Source organism: Poecilia formosa, unplaced genomic scaffold (genome assembly GCF_000485575.1).
Source record: "Poecilia formosa unplaced genomic scaffold, Poecilia_formosa-5.1.2 Scaffold441, whole genome shotgun sequence".
NCBI lineage: Eukaryota > Metazoa > Chordata > Actinopteri > Cyprinodontiformes > Poeciliidae > Poecilia > Poecilia formosa.
This window is the reverse complement of record NW_006800380.1, coordinates 70,087-88,584: the sequence shown is the minus strand read 5'-3', so window position 1 is coordinate 88,584 and position 18,498 is coordinate 70,087. Positions and strand designations below refer to the sequence as shown.

At 40.1% G+C, this 18,498-nt stretch overlaps 1 protein-coding gene across 2 annotated transcripts in view; it reads left to right on the top strand.

Moving 5' to 3' along the window:
* Positions 1–15,072, top strand: part of LOC103155668 (3-hydroxy-3-methylglutaryl-coenzyme A reductase) — a 38,134-nt gene extending 23,062 nt beyond the window's left edge. The window contains exons 14-20 of one of the 2 annotated variants that reach the window (XM_007577425.2): positions 3,818–3,975; positions 4,097–4,202; positions 4,306–4,476; positions 8,903–9,043; positions 9,130–9,288; positions 11,900–12,054; positions 14,683–15,072. In XM_007577425.2, the coding sequence (XP_007577487.1) occupies positions 3,818–3,975; positions 4,097–4,202; positions 4,306–4,476; positions 8,903–9,043; positions 9,130–9,288; positions 11,900–12,054; positions 14,683–14,755 (963 nt within the window). In that variant the 3' untranslated portion in view covers positions 14,756–15,072. Of the gene's footprint in view, positions 1–3,817; positions 3,976–4,096; positions 4,203–4,305; positions 4,477–8,902; positions 9,044–9,129; positions 9,289–11,899; positions 12,055–13,689; positions 13,709–14,682 lie in introns of those variants that run through there. The other variant, XM_007577426.2, reaches the window with a different exon arrangement.
* The last annotated feature ends 3,426 nt before the right edge of the window (positions 15,073–18,498 follow it).

Genomic DNA, 18,498 nt, shown 5'->3' with positions numbered 1-18,498 from the left:
CCTGAAGGATAAGTCCTTTTTTGAGACATTGTTTTGCTTACTTAACTTCTGACCAGAGCTTTGGACGTTTGGATGCTCTGCACATTGCACGGCAGCTCAAATTACCGGCGAAGCATGCGGTATACCTACTGCGGCCACCAGAGGGCACCAAGAACATTTTTTTTTCCTTTTTTATTCATATAATAATGATTTCTACGTACATTATCAAATATTTATTATTGTAAAAACAAATCACTTCGTGGTGAAATTGTGTGTTTTTGATATTATAATGACATAGAAATTATTACTTAAAAAAATCAGCTCCACTGAGGAGGCCCCTTAGTGGCCTTGGGGCCCTAAGCAGCTGCTTACTTTGCTTATCCGTTGGGCTGGGCCTGGCTCTGCATTTTGCTGGAGGTGGGGCTCCACTGGGTCTTTCTCTTCTGTTTTGCTGAACAGACCCAGAATTTATCAGTGCACAGGCCACAGAAGCTTAGAAAATGAGGAGATTCTTCTTTTCCAATCCAGACATCAGGTAGAGTCGCCAGACATTTACAACAGCCACATCCAAAAAATGAAAGAACACTCTGATGTACCACCACTTGTTTCTACATCTGCGAGGATACATTGCCACACACTGGTCAACAAGATCCACCCCACCCATGAGTTTGTTATAAAGGGCCACCAAGCAGGGTTTTTGGACCCTGATCTTGGTTTGTTCTTTCTTCAGCCGTCTTTGGGCCATGTCTTCAGAGGACTGACCAGCACAGGTCGATACCATGTGGATGACTGAGGTGTCAAGCCAACACACGACAGTGATGTTACTGTTTGTGCTGACAACAGAGCAGGCTCGTCTGCCTTCTTCTTTCAGTTGTTCTTCACTCTTAAGTTTCTGACTCGCTCCTTTCACTCTGTTTGCTCTGCATGTACCTGCCTAGGTCTTTCAAGGCCTTAAGGAGTGGAATACTGCAGAAGAAATGGTCAAAAAACACCTTGTGGTTTTTATGCTTTATGTCAAAACAAAGGCGCATCACTACATCTCCAGCCATTCCCAAACCACTGCTCAGACCCCTAATTGCTGAGCCCTGGTACACTTCAAATCTGTACATACATTTGAGGACGGTGTCCTGATCCATACTTTCACTCCCCAGGGTTTGGGCTTTTTTGGTATGTATTGCTTGTTTGACAGTTGGCCTTTGAAGGGAAGATTTGCTCATCAGTTGATTGGAATTCTTCAGGGTTTACTGCCGCCAGGAATGTTTTCTGAAGTGTACTTAGCACTGGTGCTATTTTGAAGAGCCTGTCTGTGTTTGCTGGCTGGTAAGTATAGTTATCCACAAAGTGCAGATAACTCAGAATTTGCTCATATGTGTTTACAGACATAGCATCTGCAATTATTCCAAGACGAAGCCAATATTCACTGGACCAGTACATCCGTGTCCTAGGATACTGAATGTACCCCATGACCACGTTGATTCCTAGAAAAATTTGCATTTCTTCACTTGTCACTGCCAAATTTTCTTTCCCTTTCTGCAGAGCATACATGTTGGTGTTATGCACTATCTCATCAATGATGATGAGTTAGTGCATCATCATGCACTATCTCATCAATGATTATGAGATAGTGCATCATCATGCACTATCTCATCAATGATTATGAGATAGTGCATCATCATGCACTATCTCTTTAGGTATTGATGATGAGATAGTGCATTCTCATCATCAATGATGAGATAGTGCATAAGGGAAACAAATACCTAAAGAAATCAATTGCTTCTCTAACGTCAACATTTACTCTCCTGTCTCCTAGAAAAGATGGCAGGTCTCCATCAAAGTTATTGTTTTGGACCTTACCTTCCAGACATATTTGCAGGGTTGAGAGCTAACATGGCCCTTGTGAGCATTTCTCTGAGCAAGTACCGTGTGAACATTTTCCTCAGCTCCCTCATCATGCTGACCTCCCTTTGTATCCTGTTTTTCATCATCCTGGCCCTCATCATCTTGACTTTCAGCATCCTGATTGTCGGCATCTCCTTCATCATCCACAACTATGTTTCCAGTGTTCATCATTGCTGTCACTATATTCGTCATCAGAGGGAATTTCCTCGACTATTCTTTAGTGTTCCTTATTCTTTGCTGCACTTGCGGCCTAAAAGTATGAGAAAATTATAGTTTTACGAACACAAACTACAACTGATCTGCATAAAAATTATATATTTTTAAAACTAACTTATAGATATACTCAAAATGAATTTAATTGCAAGCAAAACAGTCATAATGAAAGGTAAATCAACTACATGACTGATGTTAAAAATATAGTCAGCAATGCATGCCGTCCACTGTGTTGGATACATGGTTAATCACAATCTCCTACTTATGTGGAATAAAATTTTCCAAACAAAGTTAATAATGTTACTTAGATACTCCTGCATATCAGCATTTTTTTTACCTCTAGGATTCTCCTAGAATAGAAGAACTGAGAGGATATTCCAGGAGTGGTCATTGAATGTGTACTCCGATGACATTCACATGCTGGACCTTTTCAAGATTGGGGGGGAGAGGGTCCTGACCCCCCTGGGATTTACATCCATAACAATGATGCCAAAGTTATTTTTGATAAAAATGTGCACTTAGTACCTCTTTACAATTGTACTTTAGTTACTTTGTGATGAGCAAAACAAAGTTCAGCTCATCACAAAGGAAATGAGGACATGTTGGTGTTAAGCTATATTTATTTAAAGGAGCACATTTATAAATAAAAAAGCAACAGAAAATATTATGTGTATTTTAATGGGACATTGATTTCCAATATATTATGTCAGCTGCTGTTTGTTACTCCCATCTAATAGTTTTAAATAAACGACTCCAAACCCGATTTTCTGTTGTCAGTTTTAGTCAATACAAATTATAATCACAAGTACCTGATAAAATTGACATTTTCATTTGTTGTTAAAATATTATTCAAGTTTACAATGTATGATAAACCTGCTGCCTATGCTTACAGTTAAACTGATGCATTAAATTCAGCAAGGGCTTTTCTTTTTCTCAGAAGATAACTTGAACTAAACTTGACAGGTTTTCCTTGCTCCTCTGTCTTGTCATTGATGCAACACTATAAGAACCCAGCCAAAAGATCAATGCCATTTTTTCTGCCATTTTCTTTTTTTTATCTTTACTCATTAATGGATATGATTTCAAATGTAACTGAGTAACTTTATTCAAAACAAATTCAAGGAAAAGTAAAAGTTCAGCTTTTATAAACACCTTAAAGGACAAATTAGACAAATTGTAATTACACTAATAAATGTAAATGTAACTTACTACTTTACACCCCGTATGGCAGAACCAAAATACATATTTTTTTCCACATTGTGAAGTGCTTCTACTTTCTGCATTATTCATACAGGTAGCCTGTAATACAGTAAAATATTTATGATTTTACTTGTTTTGGTTCGCACAATGTGTGAGGATTTGGTTTTTCTGTGTGTTTATTTAGGTTTCTGTGTTCAGTTGAGTCTCCGTGTTTTCCTGCATACCCCTTGATTGTCTCCAGCTGTCTTTTGTTTCCCCATAATTACTCCCTGGTGTATTTAACTCCACCTGTGTCTGTGTTTGCCTGTCGGGTTCTTGTCGTTTGTCTATCCGGTCTGAAGTTGTATTTATTGCCAGTTGTCTCACTTGCTACCAGAGTGAGAATCTTTGCTGTTGCTCGACTGTGCTGCCTGGAAAATTGTACCAGTTGCTACCAGTTCACCTCTGTTTTTAGTTTTGTTTTTTAAACATTTAGACATTTATAATTCCGAGTATATGTTTAATTCTTTTTGTCTCCTTGCTTTAGCTGTCCGGAGGAGCCAGCAGCTGTATCCTGGCTGATGGCATGACTCGTGGTCCTGTGGTCAGACTCCCATCTGCCTGCAAGGCTGCCGAGGTCAAGGCCTGGCTGGAGAGTCCAGATGGCTTTCAGGACATCTCAGAGGCTTTTGACAACAGCAGCAGGTAAATCGCTTGGTGTAGCTGTACAGACTCACTACATAAACTGTGTTTAAGACCAATACCAGTAAAAACTTCTTCTTGTCTTCTACAAATAATTTATGATTTTTGCATTTATTATTGGCAGATTTGCTCGGCTACAAAAGTTGCTGGTTGGTCTGGCTGGGAGAAATCTTTACATACGCTTCCAGTGCAGGACAGGAGATGCTATGGGAATGAATATGATCTCTAAGGTAACCATGAGAAAATAGTCTTCAACATATCAACTGTACTTATCAATTTACATAAATGTACCGTAAGCAACCTTTGTTTTAAAGAAAACTTGATTGTCTGCAGGGCACAGAAAAGGCTCTGAGCAGGCTGCAGCAGCACTTCCCTGAGCTGCAGGTAGTGGCAGTCAGTGGGAACTACTGTACAGACAAGAAACCTGCTGCTATCAACTGGATTGAAGGCAGGGGCAAGTCTGCTGTCTGTGAAGCTACAATCTCTGCAAAGGTGGTCCAAGAGGTAAGAGGAGTCAGGCCTACAAGTCAGGCCTACTCTTTACACAAAACTACTATGAAGGTTCTACTTTGCTTTCCCATTGTATTATGCTTTCTTCACATCATGTGCATACAGTTCAATAAATTATTTTCATTGTTTTAGTAGCATGGTTTTATGTTATGCTACATATACTTATAGAGGGTTATTTTTTCCTTTCACTACTTGTCCTACCACAGGGGCATGTCAGACAAAATATATATAAAATTTTGGATGGACCCTGAACTTTAGGTAAAGCTTTGTGATAAAAAGGCAAACATATTTGTATCTTCTTTTACCTAAGTTTTATAACTTGATTATTCTACATTTATTTTCAAAGATAATATTTAAATCTTGTCTTTAAAGCTGCTGTATGGCAACAAAAAATAAAATGAGTCCTCTCCATCCCTTCCCTCACTTCAGGGTCATATTGAGGGGCACTCTTAAATAAAAAAATCCAATGACCTTCATGATCTTAAAATCCTCAAAGTAATTATATAAAGAATACAACTTTGTCCGAAGTTTATTTAAAATTGTTTCAGATCAATCTTTGATTTCAGTCCAGTAAATTCCTATCATTTGTTCAGATTGTTTATATAGAGTCAAATTCAGTCCAGCTATAAGTAAGTAGGTAAAATTTTATTTGTATAGGATTTTTCACTGATAAAATTACAAAGTGTGCCACTGAGGGTGGCAGCATGTTGGAGTAGTTCTGTGGTTTCATTGAGATTTTGTCTTTTTTAGGCCCAAGCAGCAAAGCCCTGCGAAGGCCTATTGTAATCGTACTGTTTCTTCTTATTGTGCTTCTGCCAAATTAATTGGCTTTTTGGGGGCTTTATCAATTCAAAAACTCACCAAACTTGGCAGATGCATCAAGTCTGCGTGAAAATTGCGTATTTTAAAATCCTTGCAAAAATCATACAAGAAACGGCTCATCAGCGCCACCTGTTGTCATAGTGCAAGTCAAACAGGAAGTCGGCCATTTCGGATTTAAGTTCCGATTTTGATCCCATTTTGGCCGTTTACAGCCTTCGTATTTGATCAAACTCTTCCTAGGGATTTCGATCGATCAGCTTCAAACTTGGTCTGTTCGTTCTTAAGGTATGGCCGATTAAAAGTTATCAAAACTGTGAGTTTTCGTGCATGCTGAAGGGGTGTTATCAGGGGTCAAAGTTCACCTACTCGCCATGAAACACGAAACTGTTATCTCCTACACAAAAACTCAGAGGCACCAAACTTTCAGTAATTGATCATCTGGTGACCTACAATGCCTAATGGTCAAATGATGACATCACTTAGGCCACGTACCCCTGAGAACAGGAAGTGTCATGTTTTACTGTGACCCCTTTGACTTTATCAACATGAAACTGTGTCCAGAGACAGAAGACATGTTGGTGAGAAGTGGATTCCAACCCTGACCGGTATCAATGAAGTGGGTGGGCGTGGCGAGGTGACCTGTAACGCTGTTGCGATACGTTTGGCTTCAAATTCCACGGTTTTGAGCCGAGCTGCACCAAACTCACTAGGATTGATCTTTATCCACCCTCTGACAGGAATCCATAACAAACTTTGGTGGGTGTGGCCTAATTTCTCTACAGCGCCCCCTATAATATTTTAAATGATCAGCCCCAAGCTATGCTTTAACCTAGAATAATGAAACTTGGTACACATGTGTACCAAGGGCATACCAAGGGCATATCAAGACATACAAATTTTTTTCTTGGAGCAATGGTCCAAACCCAACAGGAAGTCGGCCATTTTGGATCAAAGCCGTCATTTTCATTTTTATAGACGTCGTATCTGATTGAACCCGTCCTACAGTTTTTAAGCTACAGACTTCAGAATTACTCAGCACACTCTTGAGGCATCGAAGGTAAAAAGTTATCAAAAGATTTCTCGTACATCAAAGCATGTGGCCGTGGCTAAGTGTCAAACTTTGACTATTTGCCATGAAACATCAAGGTTCAATAACTTCCACATGCAAGGTCACAGCTGCATCAGACTTTCTATGTCTCACTATAGACCAGTCTTGATCACATTCTCATGTTCAATTGATATCACCTTAGCCCCACCCACTTCTGACAGGAAGTCACCCGTTTTTTCAACTGTATGTTTTACTTTTACTCTGATTCAGATGGGTTTAATCCTGTGCCATCTGACATAACTTCTCGGTGTAGAAGGAGCCGCTTGCAGCTTTAATTTTTTTTATTATTATTTTCAAACATTAATTACTGCTTTTTTGGAGAAAAAAAATATTTTTTGGACAGCTGTTTCTTTTTTTGAATGCTGTGGTTTGACTGATTTTTGGCAATATTTTCATATTTTTGTTATGATGCATAACTATAGCAACAGAGTGGTTTACAACAGAGAGCAGTTGATCAACATTTTAAAAGCTGACATAATGCCACAGCTGTAGCCAGAAATCCCAGAGAAGTTGAAATGGAGGCATCATAGATGGAGAACAGCAACAAGGAGACAGAGAAGGAGGAAGGTCAAACCATCTGTACCATCCATGGGCAACGTGAGATCGTTAGGTAACAAGATGGAAGAACTTCAAGCCCTGACAAGAACTCAGCAAGAGTATAAGGAAGGCAGCATAATGTGCTTTTCATAAACATGGTTGTTGGATTGTATCCCCAACTCAACATCTCTCTGCCAAGCTTCCTCACTACTTGAGCAGACAGATTTAAAGAGCAGCAGGAAAAAGGGAGGTGGATTAGCAGTGTTTGAACAACAGATGGTGTTATCCAGGACATGTTACTGTGAAGTGTTGTCTCTGCAGTCTAGACCAGTGTTTCTCAACTCTGGTCCTACCGCCCCCCTGTCCTGCATGTTTTAGGTGTTTCCCTTCTGCCACACACCTGAATTGTATCTCTGGGTGATTAACAGACTTCTGCAGTACTTGATGGTCATGCAATAATTTGAATCAGCGCACATTTAAAACATGCAGAGCAGGGGGGCGGTGAGGACCAGGGTTGAGAAACACTGGTCTAGACATTGAACTCTTGGAAGTAAGTTTCCGACCATATTTTTTACCAAGAGAGTTCACCAGTGTTATTTTTGCAGGTGTTTAAATTCCCCCTGAGCTGTTGCCAATAATGCATGTGCAATATCTGGTGATTTTAATCATGCCTCACTCTCTTCTATGCTGCCAATGTTTCACCATTTTGTCAGCTGCTCCACCCAGGAAAACAAGATTTTTTATTTGCTTTACACTGATGTCAAAGATACATATGTCTCCAAAGCAAAACCTCCTCTGGGGGAAATCAAACCATAATTGTGTTTTTCTCTGTTCTTAATACAAACCCCTAGTGAAGAGGCTACCTGTTAGGAAGATGACTGTTTGGAAATGGTCACAGGAAGCAGAAGAGGTCCTCCAGGTTTGTTTGAAGCAACTGATTGGACTACTCTCTGCCAGCTACATGGAGATGACATCAGTGCCATGACTGAGTGTGTGACTGACTATATTATACTTCTGTGTGAACGGCACCATCCCCACCAGAACAGTGAGATGGTTCCCGAATAACAAACCCTGGATCGCCAGTGACCGAAAGGAACTTTTAAACAAGTCAAAAAAAAGAGCCTTTAGGGAACAAGACAAGGAGCAATTGAGAAGTCTACAGAAAGAGCTCAATGTCAAGATTAGAGACAACAAGGAGAAGTACAGGAAGAGGCTGGAATAAACTGCAGAAGGAACAATATCAGAGATGTGGTCAGGGATGAAGAAGGTTACAGGCCTCAATTAAAAGGAGGATCAGACGGATGGAAGTAGGGACAGAGCAAATGAGCTCTGTTCAACAGGTTCAGCTCAAGAACAAGCTCATCATTCTCTTCTCCTGACCCCAGACAGACATCCCACCCTGTGTAGGATTCTGCAGCATCTCTTCAAACTGTCGTGGAAGACATCCTCCTGGTCCCAATACCAAAGAAAACTCATCCATCAGTCATCAACAACTGCAGGCCTGTTGCCCTGACATCCCACAACATGAAGGTCCTAGAAAGAATCCTGTTGGCCCACCTGAGTAAGAAGACAAGCTCATATCAAGACCCTCTGCAGTTTGCTTATCAAAATATAGTTGGAGTTGATGATGCTATCATACACCTGCTTCAACAAACTGTCTTCTGGACAAAGCAGGCAGCGCTGTTGGCAGTTCCTCTGGGGGGAACCTCAGATGTATAATACAATACACTCCAATTTAGTTGACCATGTTACGATAAAACGTATCTAAGAAAGCTCAGCAGATTGCCGTTGATTATTAATTTTTGGATGATTTCCTCATCCAGAGGAAGCATATTGTGCCAGTAGGGAGAAACATCTCTCTAACAGTGCTCGGTATGAGTGGTGGTCTCCAGCACGTAGAAACACTATGGAGGTTGTCTCACAATTGATTTCCCTGTTTTTCCCATTCCTCAGGTTTTGAAGACTACAACTGAGGCACTGATAGAAGTTAACATCAGTAAGAACCTGGTTGGCTCTGCCATGGCAGGTAGCATTGGTGGATTTAATGCACATGCTGCCAACTTGGTGGCTGCCATCTACATAGCCTGCGGGCAGGTAAGGAGGTTCTTTTTAATCATTGCTTGTTAATTTATTTTATTACATTTCAGCATTAAACATGTCTCTCAATGTGTGTTTATCAGGATCCGGCCCAGTCAGTAAGCAGCAGTAACTGCATTACTCTCATGGAGCCATCAGGACCAACAGGGAAGGACCTGTACATCAGCTGTACTATGCCCTCTATAGAGGTGGGCACTGTGGGAGGAGGCACCAACCTGCCCCCTCAACAAGCCTGCCTCAAGGTACACGCAGCACACCTGTAAACCTGTTTCAGTAACTCATAGTAAAGCTGAGTTGGCAAACAACATGCCTGAATATTATTGTTTCCTCTGTAGAGTTTAACCAAGTACAGCTGGTTTTGTTAGGCCTAACGGTTGCACTGAACTGGATCAGTTTATCAACATATGGTACAGTAATTAGATTACTGTATTTACAGCTCTCCAGCTGTCAGCCGAGCTGGTTAAACACCAGCCTGTTAAAACACCAATTTTAACAGGATTCCTGTAGCTCCATAAACACACTGTTCTTCTAAGTTACCTTTAAAGTTTCACAGATTCAAATGAGAAATTATCATATGGGGCAGTTTTAGTTATGTTTATTTTACTGTTCCTTAATCATATTGTTGGATAAACAAGAAATCATTTTTAATTTGGCAAATAAATTTTTCTTATTCCCAATAATAAACAAATAAATCTCCTGACAAAGGCTGTGTTCACGCTGCATCTTAAAGTGGCCCAAGTCTGATTTTTTTTTTTTTGCCTTTATGTGACCTATATCTGATCTTTTCATGACAGTTTGAACAACACAGATGTTTTGTTTTTTTGTTTTGTTTTTTTTCCTAATGCGATCCAGGCCACTTGGATATGTGGTTTTAAATCCAATATGTATCCAATCTTTTCTGATATGACCTGTGTGTACAGCCAGGTCGCATTCATCCAACCTGAACGTCATTGATGATTGACACAGAAGCTAGAAGAAAAATCACTAACATGCTGGACGATAATGAGGATTAAGTTAATGTGCTGGCTCCACTTGGGCAACAACTTTAACACACCAGGCTCTGGTCCCCACAAGTGCTGTTTTTGGGCTAGAGGTTAGATTTAGAACCTAAAGTCAATCAATCTTTATTGTCGTTGTAGAAAATGTGTAATAAAAATTACACGGATTATAATTTGGTGATAAATGGTACTAGGTGGCATTTAATGCCCTTATGGCTACTGGGTATCTGCAGCCAGATGGCAGCAGTTGGAATAAATTGTGTCCAGGGTGTAAGGAGTCTTTTAAAATGTTCCTGGCTTTCCTGAGGCAGTGGGACCTGTGGAGTACTTAAAGAGAAGGCAGAGAGCAGCCGATGGTCTTCTAGGCAGATTTAATGATTCTCTGGAGAGTCTTCCTTTGAGCTGCTGTGCAGCTGGAGAACCACACACAGACAACAGCAGATGATGTTCTTAAAAGAGCATCAACAGGACACCAGCAGTTTTTAGAGAAATATTGTTTCTCTCTGCTGGACCTTCTTTGCCAGTTCTGCTGTGTTTACATCAGAGGCCAGGTTATCCATGATATGAACTCCCAGATAACGGACGTTTGACACCCTCTCCGCAGATGTATAGTGGTTGAATGACTCTTCTCCTAAAAATCCACTATAATCTCCTTGGTTTTGCCTGTATAAAGGATCAAGTTGTTGTCTGTCCACCACGCTGTAAGTCACTCCACCTCGTTCCTGTGGGCAGGCTTATCTCCCCCTGAGATGAGACCCACTACAGTTGTGTGGTCTGGAAATACAATCGTGTGTGTGTGTACAGCGTGAAGAGCAGAGGGCTCAGCACACTTCCCTGAGAGTCGGTGCTGATGCTGATAACTAAAGAGGTATGCGGGCCCACTCTGACTCTTTGTTTGTGATCTGTCATGAAGTCCTTAATCCAGCAACAGGTGGAAGAGGGGATTCCCATGTCTGCCAGTTTACACACAAATATGTCATGGAGGATGGTATTGAAAGCCAAGTTAAAATTAGTGAAGAGGATTTGTGCGTAGCGTTCCAGGTGGGACAAGACAGCATGCAGGACAGTGGCAACAACATCTTCAGTTGACCTGTTAACTCTATAAGCAAACTGGTGCATATCAAAGGTGTGAGGAATGAACCCCAAGATGTGACTCTTAACCAGTCTTTCGAAACATTTCATCACCAATGGGGTGAAAGCCACTAGTCGGTAGTCATTCAGCCAGGTGATCTGTGATGTGATTTATTATTTTTTTTTTAGGAATGGGAATGATGGTGGAGATGGGCATGATGGGACTCTGGCCTGAGACAGGGACAGATGTTAAGATCTTTAGTAAATACCCTATCCAGCTGTTCTGCACAGTACCTCAGCACACATCCAGGAGCACCATCAGATCCTGCTGCCTTTCTGGGATGGACAGAGTATAGCGAGCGTCTCACCTCACTTCATATTCCTCCACCTTGAGGATAAAGTTGCTTAACTGCACACTGCATTCAGAACAGCTGTCACTGGAGGCTTCGACCCAAAACGAGTAAAGAAGAGGTTCAACATCTCCTCTAGTGAGATGTCACCTTCAGTTGCTCCATTGCAGCTGAAGCTGTAGTTGATGTGCTGGATTCCCACCCAAACCTGCCTGCTGTTATTGCCTGGGTGCTCCTTCATCCTCCTCTTGTAATCTCTTTTAGCCTTTCTGATTCCTCTCTTTTGGTCACTCCATGCAAGCTGCATTGAATTGAGTTCATGTAAAGTTTAGGGTTAAGTATATACTGGTAATGGTTCAGTTTAGTTGGGGTTAGGCGATAGAAATGAATGGCAGTCGGATAAAGAAGCATAACATGTGCATGCATTTGTTCAGATGCTGGGAGTCCAGGGTGCCAGTCAGCAGTACCCAGGGGAGAATGCCTGCCAGTTGGCCAGGATTGTATGTGCCACAGTGCTGGCTGGAGAGCTCTCACTGCTGAGTGCTCTGGCTGCTGGGCACCTTGTCAAGAGTCACATGACTCATAACAGGTAAGAGCAGTGTTGTGTTCAAGACCACCTAACCCGAGACCAAGACAAGACCAAGACCAGAGTGTATCGAGATCGAGCCAAGACCAGCTACAGCTACATGACACAATAAAATGTAAAATATGATCAAAATTGCTTCTCAAAATAATCTGAAAGATCCATATTCCCATAAAAACACCTAGATGTTAAATACTTAATACATTTTACCAATATTAAATATTCAATTTCTGTGCTACAATGTATGATGGTCTCATGCCATCCCTAAAAACATAACACCCTGGNCTAAAAATCCACTATAATCTCCTTGGTTTTGCCTGTATAAAGGATCAAGTTGTCTGTCCACCACGCTATAAGTCACTCCACCTCGTTCCTGTAGGCAGGCTCATCTCCCCCTGAGATGAGACCCACTACAGTTGTGTGGTCTCGAAATACAATCGTGTGTACAGCGTGAAGAGCAGAGGGCTCAGCACACTTCCCTGAGAGTCGGTGCTGATGCTGATAACTGAAGAGGTATGCAGGCCCACTCTGACTCTTTGTTTGTGATCTGTCATGAAGTCCTTAATCCAGCAACAGGTGGAAGAGGGGATTCCCAGGTCTGCCAGTTTACACACTAATATGTCATGGAGGATGGTATTGAAAGCCAAGTTAAAATTAGTGAAGAGGATTTGTGCGTAGCGTTCCAGGTGGGACAAGACAGCATGCAGGACAGTGGCAACAACATCTTCAGTTGACCTGTTAACTCTATAAGCAAACTGGTGCATATCAAAGGTGTGAGGAATGAACCCCAAGATGTGACTCTTAACCAGTCTTTCGAAACATTTCATCACCAATGGGGTGAAAGCCACTAGTCGGTAGTCATTCAGCCAGGTGATCTGTGATGTGATTTATTATTTTTTTTTTAGGAATGGGAATGATGGTGGAGATGGGCATGATGGGACTCTGGCCTGAGACAGGGACAGATGTTAAGATCTTTAGTAAATACCCTATCCAGCTGTTCTGCACAGTACCTCAGCACACATCCAGGAGCACCATCAGATCCTGCTGCCTTTCTGGGATGGACAGAGTATAGCGAGCGTCTCACCTCACTTCATATTCCTCCACCTTGAGGATAAAGTTGCTTAACTGCACTACTGCATTCAGAACAGCCGTAACTGGAGGCTTCGACCCGAAACGAGTAAAGAAGTGGTTCAACATCTCCACGTCAGTTGCTCCATTGCAGCTGAAGCTGTAGTTGATGTGCTGGATTCCCACCCAAACCTGCCTGCTGTTATTGCCTGGGTGCTCCTTCATCCTCCTCTTGTAATCTCTTTTAGCCTTTCTGATTCCTCTCTTTTGGTCACTCCATGCAAGCTGCATTGAATTGAGTTCATGTAAAGTTTAGGGTTAAGTATATACTGGTAATGGTTCGGTTTAGTTGGGGTTAGGCGATAGAAATGAATGGCAGTCGGATAAAGAAGCATAACGTGTGCGTATATTTGTTCAGATGCTGGGAGTCCAGGGTGCCAGTCAGCAGTACCCAGGGGAGAATGCCTGCCAGTTGGCCAGGATTGTATGTGCCACAGTGCTGGCTGGAGAGCTCTCACTGCTGAGTGCTCTGGCTGCTGGGCACCTTGTCAAGAGTCACATGACTCATAACAGGTAAGAGTAAAACATGCCAGCTAAAAGATTTAAATCCCCCACTTGTTCAAATCCTCCTCGAGTTGTGTATTGATTTCCCATGTAGTCCGGTCCGTTCTCCTGTGTTCCTGTCATAGCACAAGTGGCTAGCATACCACTGTAGCTTCCCTATCCTGAAAAAGCTAATTTAATTAGTTTTGTGATGTAAAACAAATACACTTATTTTGTGGAGACTTGTAGTTCAGTTAAATTTCAAAATACATTTGTACTTTTGTGCTTACAGCTGATTCCTCATTCTGTACAAGAAGTAGTTCAGTTTCTGTATGGATTATGACATGTATGCATGGTTCAAAAAAATTATTCCCGGTGTACTCTAAGAACTGTGGTTCTCAATTATTTTCTGTTATACCTTCCTAAGGAAATTTTTTTTTCACTGGCACAATCACCTCATTATTAAAACTAATTAGTAAAATGAATGGAACATCTTGCATTTCAAAGGGGGGGGGGGGTATCATGTAAAATTAACTTTTTTGAGTTTACATCGGGTTATAGTGATATTGCCTCATCAAAAACCTGGAGTGTTTTGATTCTTTAAAGGATTTCTCAAACATCATCATGATTGAGAGATGAGACCAAACAAAATGGAACAATATAGACAATATATTGGTTGTTACTACAGCATAATTTTTGGACTTGAGAAATCTTTTTTTTTTCTTTTTTTTTTTACTATAAATACAAGTATTCTAAGGGAAAATGTTTACATTTGGAAGTATATTTACAATCACATCTCTGACTGTGAACCCATGAAAACCCATTTTAAGAGGTACAAAGCCCCTGTGTATATTTACATTGTACATGGCAACAAGAGACCTGTGGGAATAACCTTGCTTTATTCTCCAAGGTTATTCAGAAGGGAGGTGTTGAAGTTAGGCTCTTAAAGTTGCATGCTTTTGAACAGAACAACTTAATGGTTGTCAGGACAGAATACTGAGTGTGATAATGTTTTGTTTGCAGATCTAAGGTGGACCTACATGGGACTCAGGGGACATGCAGCAGGAGAGGCTCAATGCAGACTGAAAGAAGTTAGGTCTTGTTCAAGAAACTGGATGGAAGCCATAAAGATTAAGCCAGTTTGAACAGATTAATCATTTATCAATGAAGAAAAGATCTCACCTGTCTTCCACAGCTCTTGATACAAGATCATATTTTGATCAAGTATTGTTCAGTGCATAAAAAAAATCTTAAGCAACTCAGTTTTTCTTACTGCATCTACTTGTATTTGATGATTTTGTCATCAAGCATTTTTGCCAAACTAATCAAACTGAGATGTACAAAGGTAAGACTTGAGCTCAATAAATGTTTCTTGCTGGGGAGTCATACTCACCAGCAAAGCTGCTTTTTACACATTGTTGTTTCCTTTTTCCATCAGTCTTTGCTACTAAAATGCTCTGTGTCATAATTGGGGGAACTCACTAAGAAATACAACAGTCCAGATGATCCAATACTGGCTGAGGATATACATTTATTTATGCATGTTATTCATTTTAGCATGTATCCAAGGACAAAGAAGTGGAATAATTCGAGCAGTCCTAAATGGCTCAAAAATGCATTTTTCAAAGGACAAGAGAAGGGGGGAAAGTGGAACAAACAAAATCTAATTTGCAATGCATTTCTGACCTGCTATACAAATGCAGAACTGGTCTGCAAGAGGAAATGTGGGGTACTGAACTAAAAACCAGTTTTACTCAAAGGTTCTGCCTGGTAGTTCCCCATACATTGACTAAGTCAATAAACCAGTACTCAAAGTTGGTTCAGTCCTACACTTCGGACTGAATCATTGTTCTAACAATGGTGGGGGGGACCTTAAAATTAATTCTTATTTTTTTCTTAGAGACATGGCAGATTTACTTCGTCTTTTGCGTCTATTGCCTTTTTATACTGACATTGTTTAAATACAATGGTTTGTTTTATGATTTCTTTGGGGTGACCATTCTAGGCTTCAAGATTTGAGACCAAAGAAACAATTTTGAAAGCCTTCACAAGAAACTGAGTAATTTTAACACTTTAAATGGTTATAACTTTAAGATTTAAATTAATGCCAATTCTGAAAAGGACCAAATACAATAGTATTGATTTAACTCTGCACAATTTGCTGCGTAGCAGAAAAAGATCCAGGTAACGGGTAAACAAATCTACTTTGACCATGATTATCCGACCAAGATTGTCCAAAAACAAAAGGCATATAAGGGCATTAAAAAAATATTGAAGGAGAAAGGAATACGTTTCCAGACACCACTTGCTAAAATCCGGATACACTGGGCGAACTGAACGAAGACAAACGAAAGTGCCAGGACAGCAGCGGAGGACATGAAGGAAAGGGGCTACGCAGTTGTGAGCCAGGAGGAGACGCCGCGGCAGCGGAGGAGAGACAACGAGGAGCCGCGGGGTAGCAGCAAGTGAAGGGGAAAGAATGGAAACGAGATGTGGCACACCGAAAGAGAAAAACTACAAAATTTCCAATGTAAATCTTAAAGTTTTGCTTTAAGAAGATGCTGACACTGCGGGAAAAGGGGTATGGATAAAAAAACAAAACAGACTATCTAAAATGACTAGTTATTAAAGATTGTACGGTACCATACCTATGTTATGGATAAAATGACTGACAGAAGAAGAGACTAGAAGGGAGTACCTGAAATCATTCAGGCTTTTTTTTACTTTACAGGATTCAATTAAAACCAACTGGGAGAGGGTGAGATATTTAAGTTGGACACATCACCAAAAGGGAGTTGGGGAAGAAGGATACCCCATGTTTGAAAGTCTTAGATTTTTGGTTCGCAAAAGTTCATCCTGGTTCTGTTTTGAGTTGCTTGGAAGCATATTGTCAGGGAAAAGTAAATCAATCAAGATAATGTCACTGAATGTGACATTTGAATGCATTGAGTAAAAAAGAGGGTGATGACAAAACTGAAAAAGGAAAAAGCACAAATTATATTCTTACAAGAGACTCATTTATCCAAATCATGAACATTTTAAAAAGTGTGGCTATAGGAATCTATACCACAGTTCATATAAAGAGAGACGCAGAAGAGGAGTTGCAATATTAATATTGAACACAATAAAATTTGATTACAAAAAGGAATTAAAAGATAAAGNTTTTTTTTACTTTACAGGATTCAATTAAAACCAACTGGGAGAGGGTGAGATATTTAAGTTGGACACATCACCAAAAGGGAGTTGGGGAAGAAGGATACCCCATGTTTGAAAGTCTGTTGGATTTTTGGTTCGCAAAAGTTCATCCTGGTTCTGTTTTGAGTTGCTTGGAAGCATATTGTCAGGGAAAAGTAAATCAATCAAGATAATGTCACTGAATGTGACATTTGAATGCACCGAGTAAAAAAAGGGTGATGACAAAACTGAAAAAGGAAAAAGCACAAATTATATTCTTACAAGAGACTCATTTATCCAAAACATGAACATTTTAAAAAGTATGGCTATAGGAATCTATACCACAGTTCATATAAAGAGAGACGCAGAAGAGGAGTTGCAATATTAATATTGAACACAATAAAATTTGATTACAAAAAGGAATTAAAAGATAAAGGACGATACATAATTTTAAAAGGAAGAATAGAAAATGAACTTATTACCTTGGTAAATATGTATGCATCCCCAGAGAGTAACAAAAACTTTTTCAAGAACCTATTTGATGTAATAGCACTAGAAACAAACGGAATTCTAAGTTGTGGAGGTGAGTTAAATGAAAAAATATTTTTTCTATTGTTTATAATGCATCAGTGAATAGAATAATTTTTTTCCCAGTACACTAAGGAAGGCTAATTTTGTGATTTAAAAAAAAACTGATTATTTTAGGCAAACTAAAATAATCACTTCTTTATGACAACAACTTCCCTATAGTCATCCATTATTGCCCAGATTTACCACAAGTAAACCTGGACACTAAAGACCCACATCAGTTACTGTGACAGTCGATGAGAATGAGGAACTTATTCCAGAAATTTTGTCAATTGTCAAGGTACCTTGTTTGCTTTACCAATACACCTCTAAAATTATCTGAGAACCTACCTTTGTTGGCCACTGATTTCTGGACAAATGCTTCCACAGCCATGCTATTGTAAATAGATTATGGGTGAAAGGAAAGAGACCTTTCCCCATTCCAATCCAGCTGGTGGTAGCAATGAACATTAAGCTCAGGGTTTCAATTCAAATTCAAAAATACTTTAAAATAAATGTTCTTGTAACTCATTAAGATTCTTAAAAAGAGTTACTGAAGATGGTGATGGCTGTTGGCAGGAAAGATTTTCTGCACCAATCTGTATTACAGTAAATCTGAAGAAGACTGACTGAAGATGCTCTGCTTTCCCAAGACAGTCTCATGAAAAGGATGGTCAGGGTTGATCAAGCCACGACGATGTAAAGAGACCAACCTTTGGTGGCGCCAGCGGTCTGATTGGTGCGCGCTCTGTTCAATGCAACAACTATAAAAACTTTAAAAACTATAAACCCATCTTTTTTTCAGGAATAATTCTGCCCTGCTAGTGAAATGCTCACCGCAGAAGAGACGGTTGCAGTCCTACTTATTAAGAAAAGTCTGGCTTTTCTTAATAAGCAGACAAACTAAAATAAGCAGACAAACCACCGGGGGCACGTAAAGCATGGCGACCCGCCAGGCCTATAATACACTGGGGGAAACCCTGAACTGTGGTCAAAACTTTTCGAATTGTAATATTTCTTTTTAAGCAAAATAAACCAATTTAATTATATTATTAAATTAAACCAATTTAATTATATTATGAAATTAAACCAATTTAA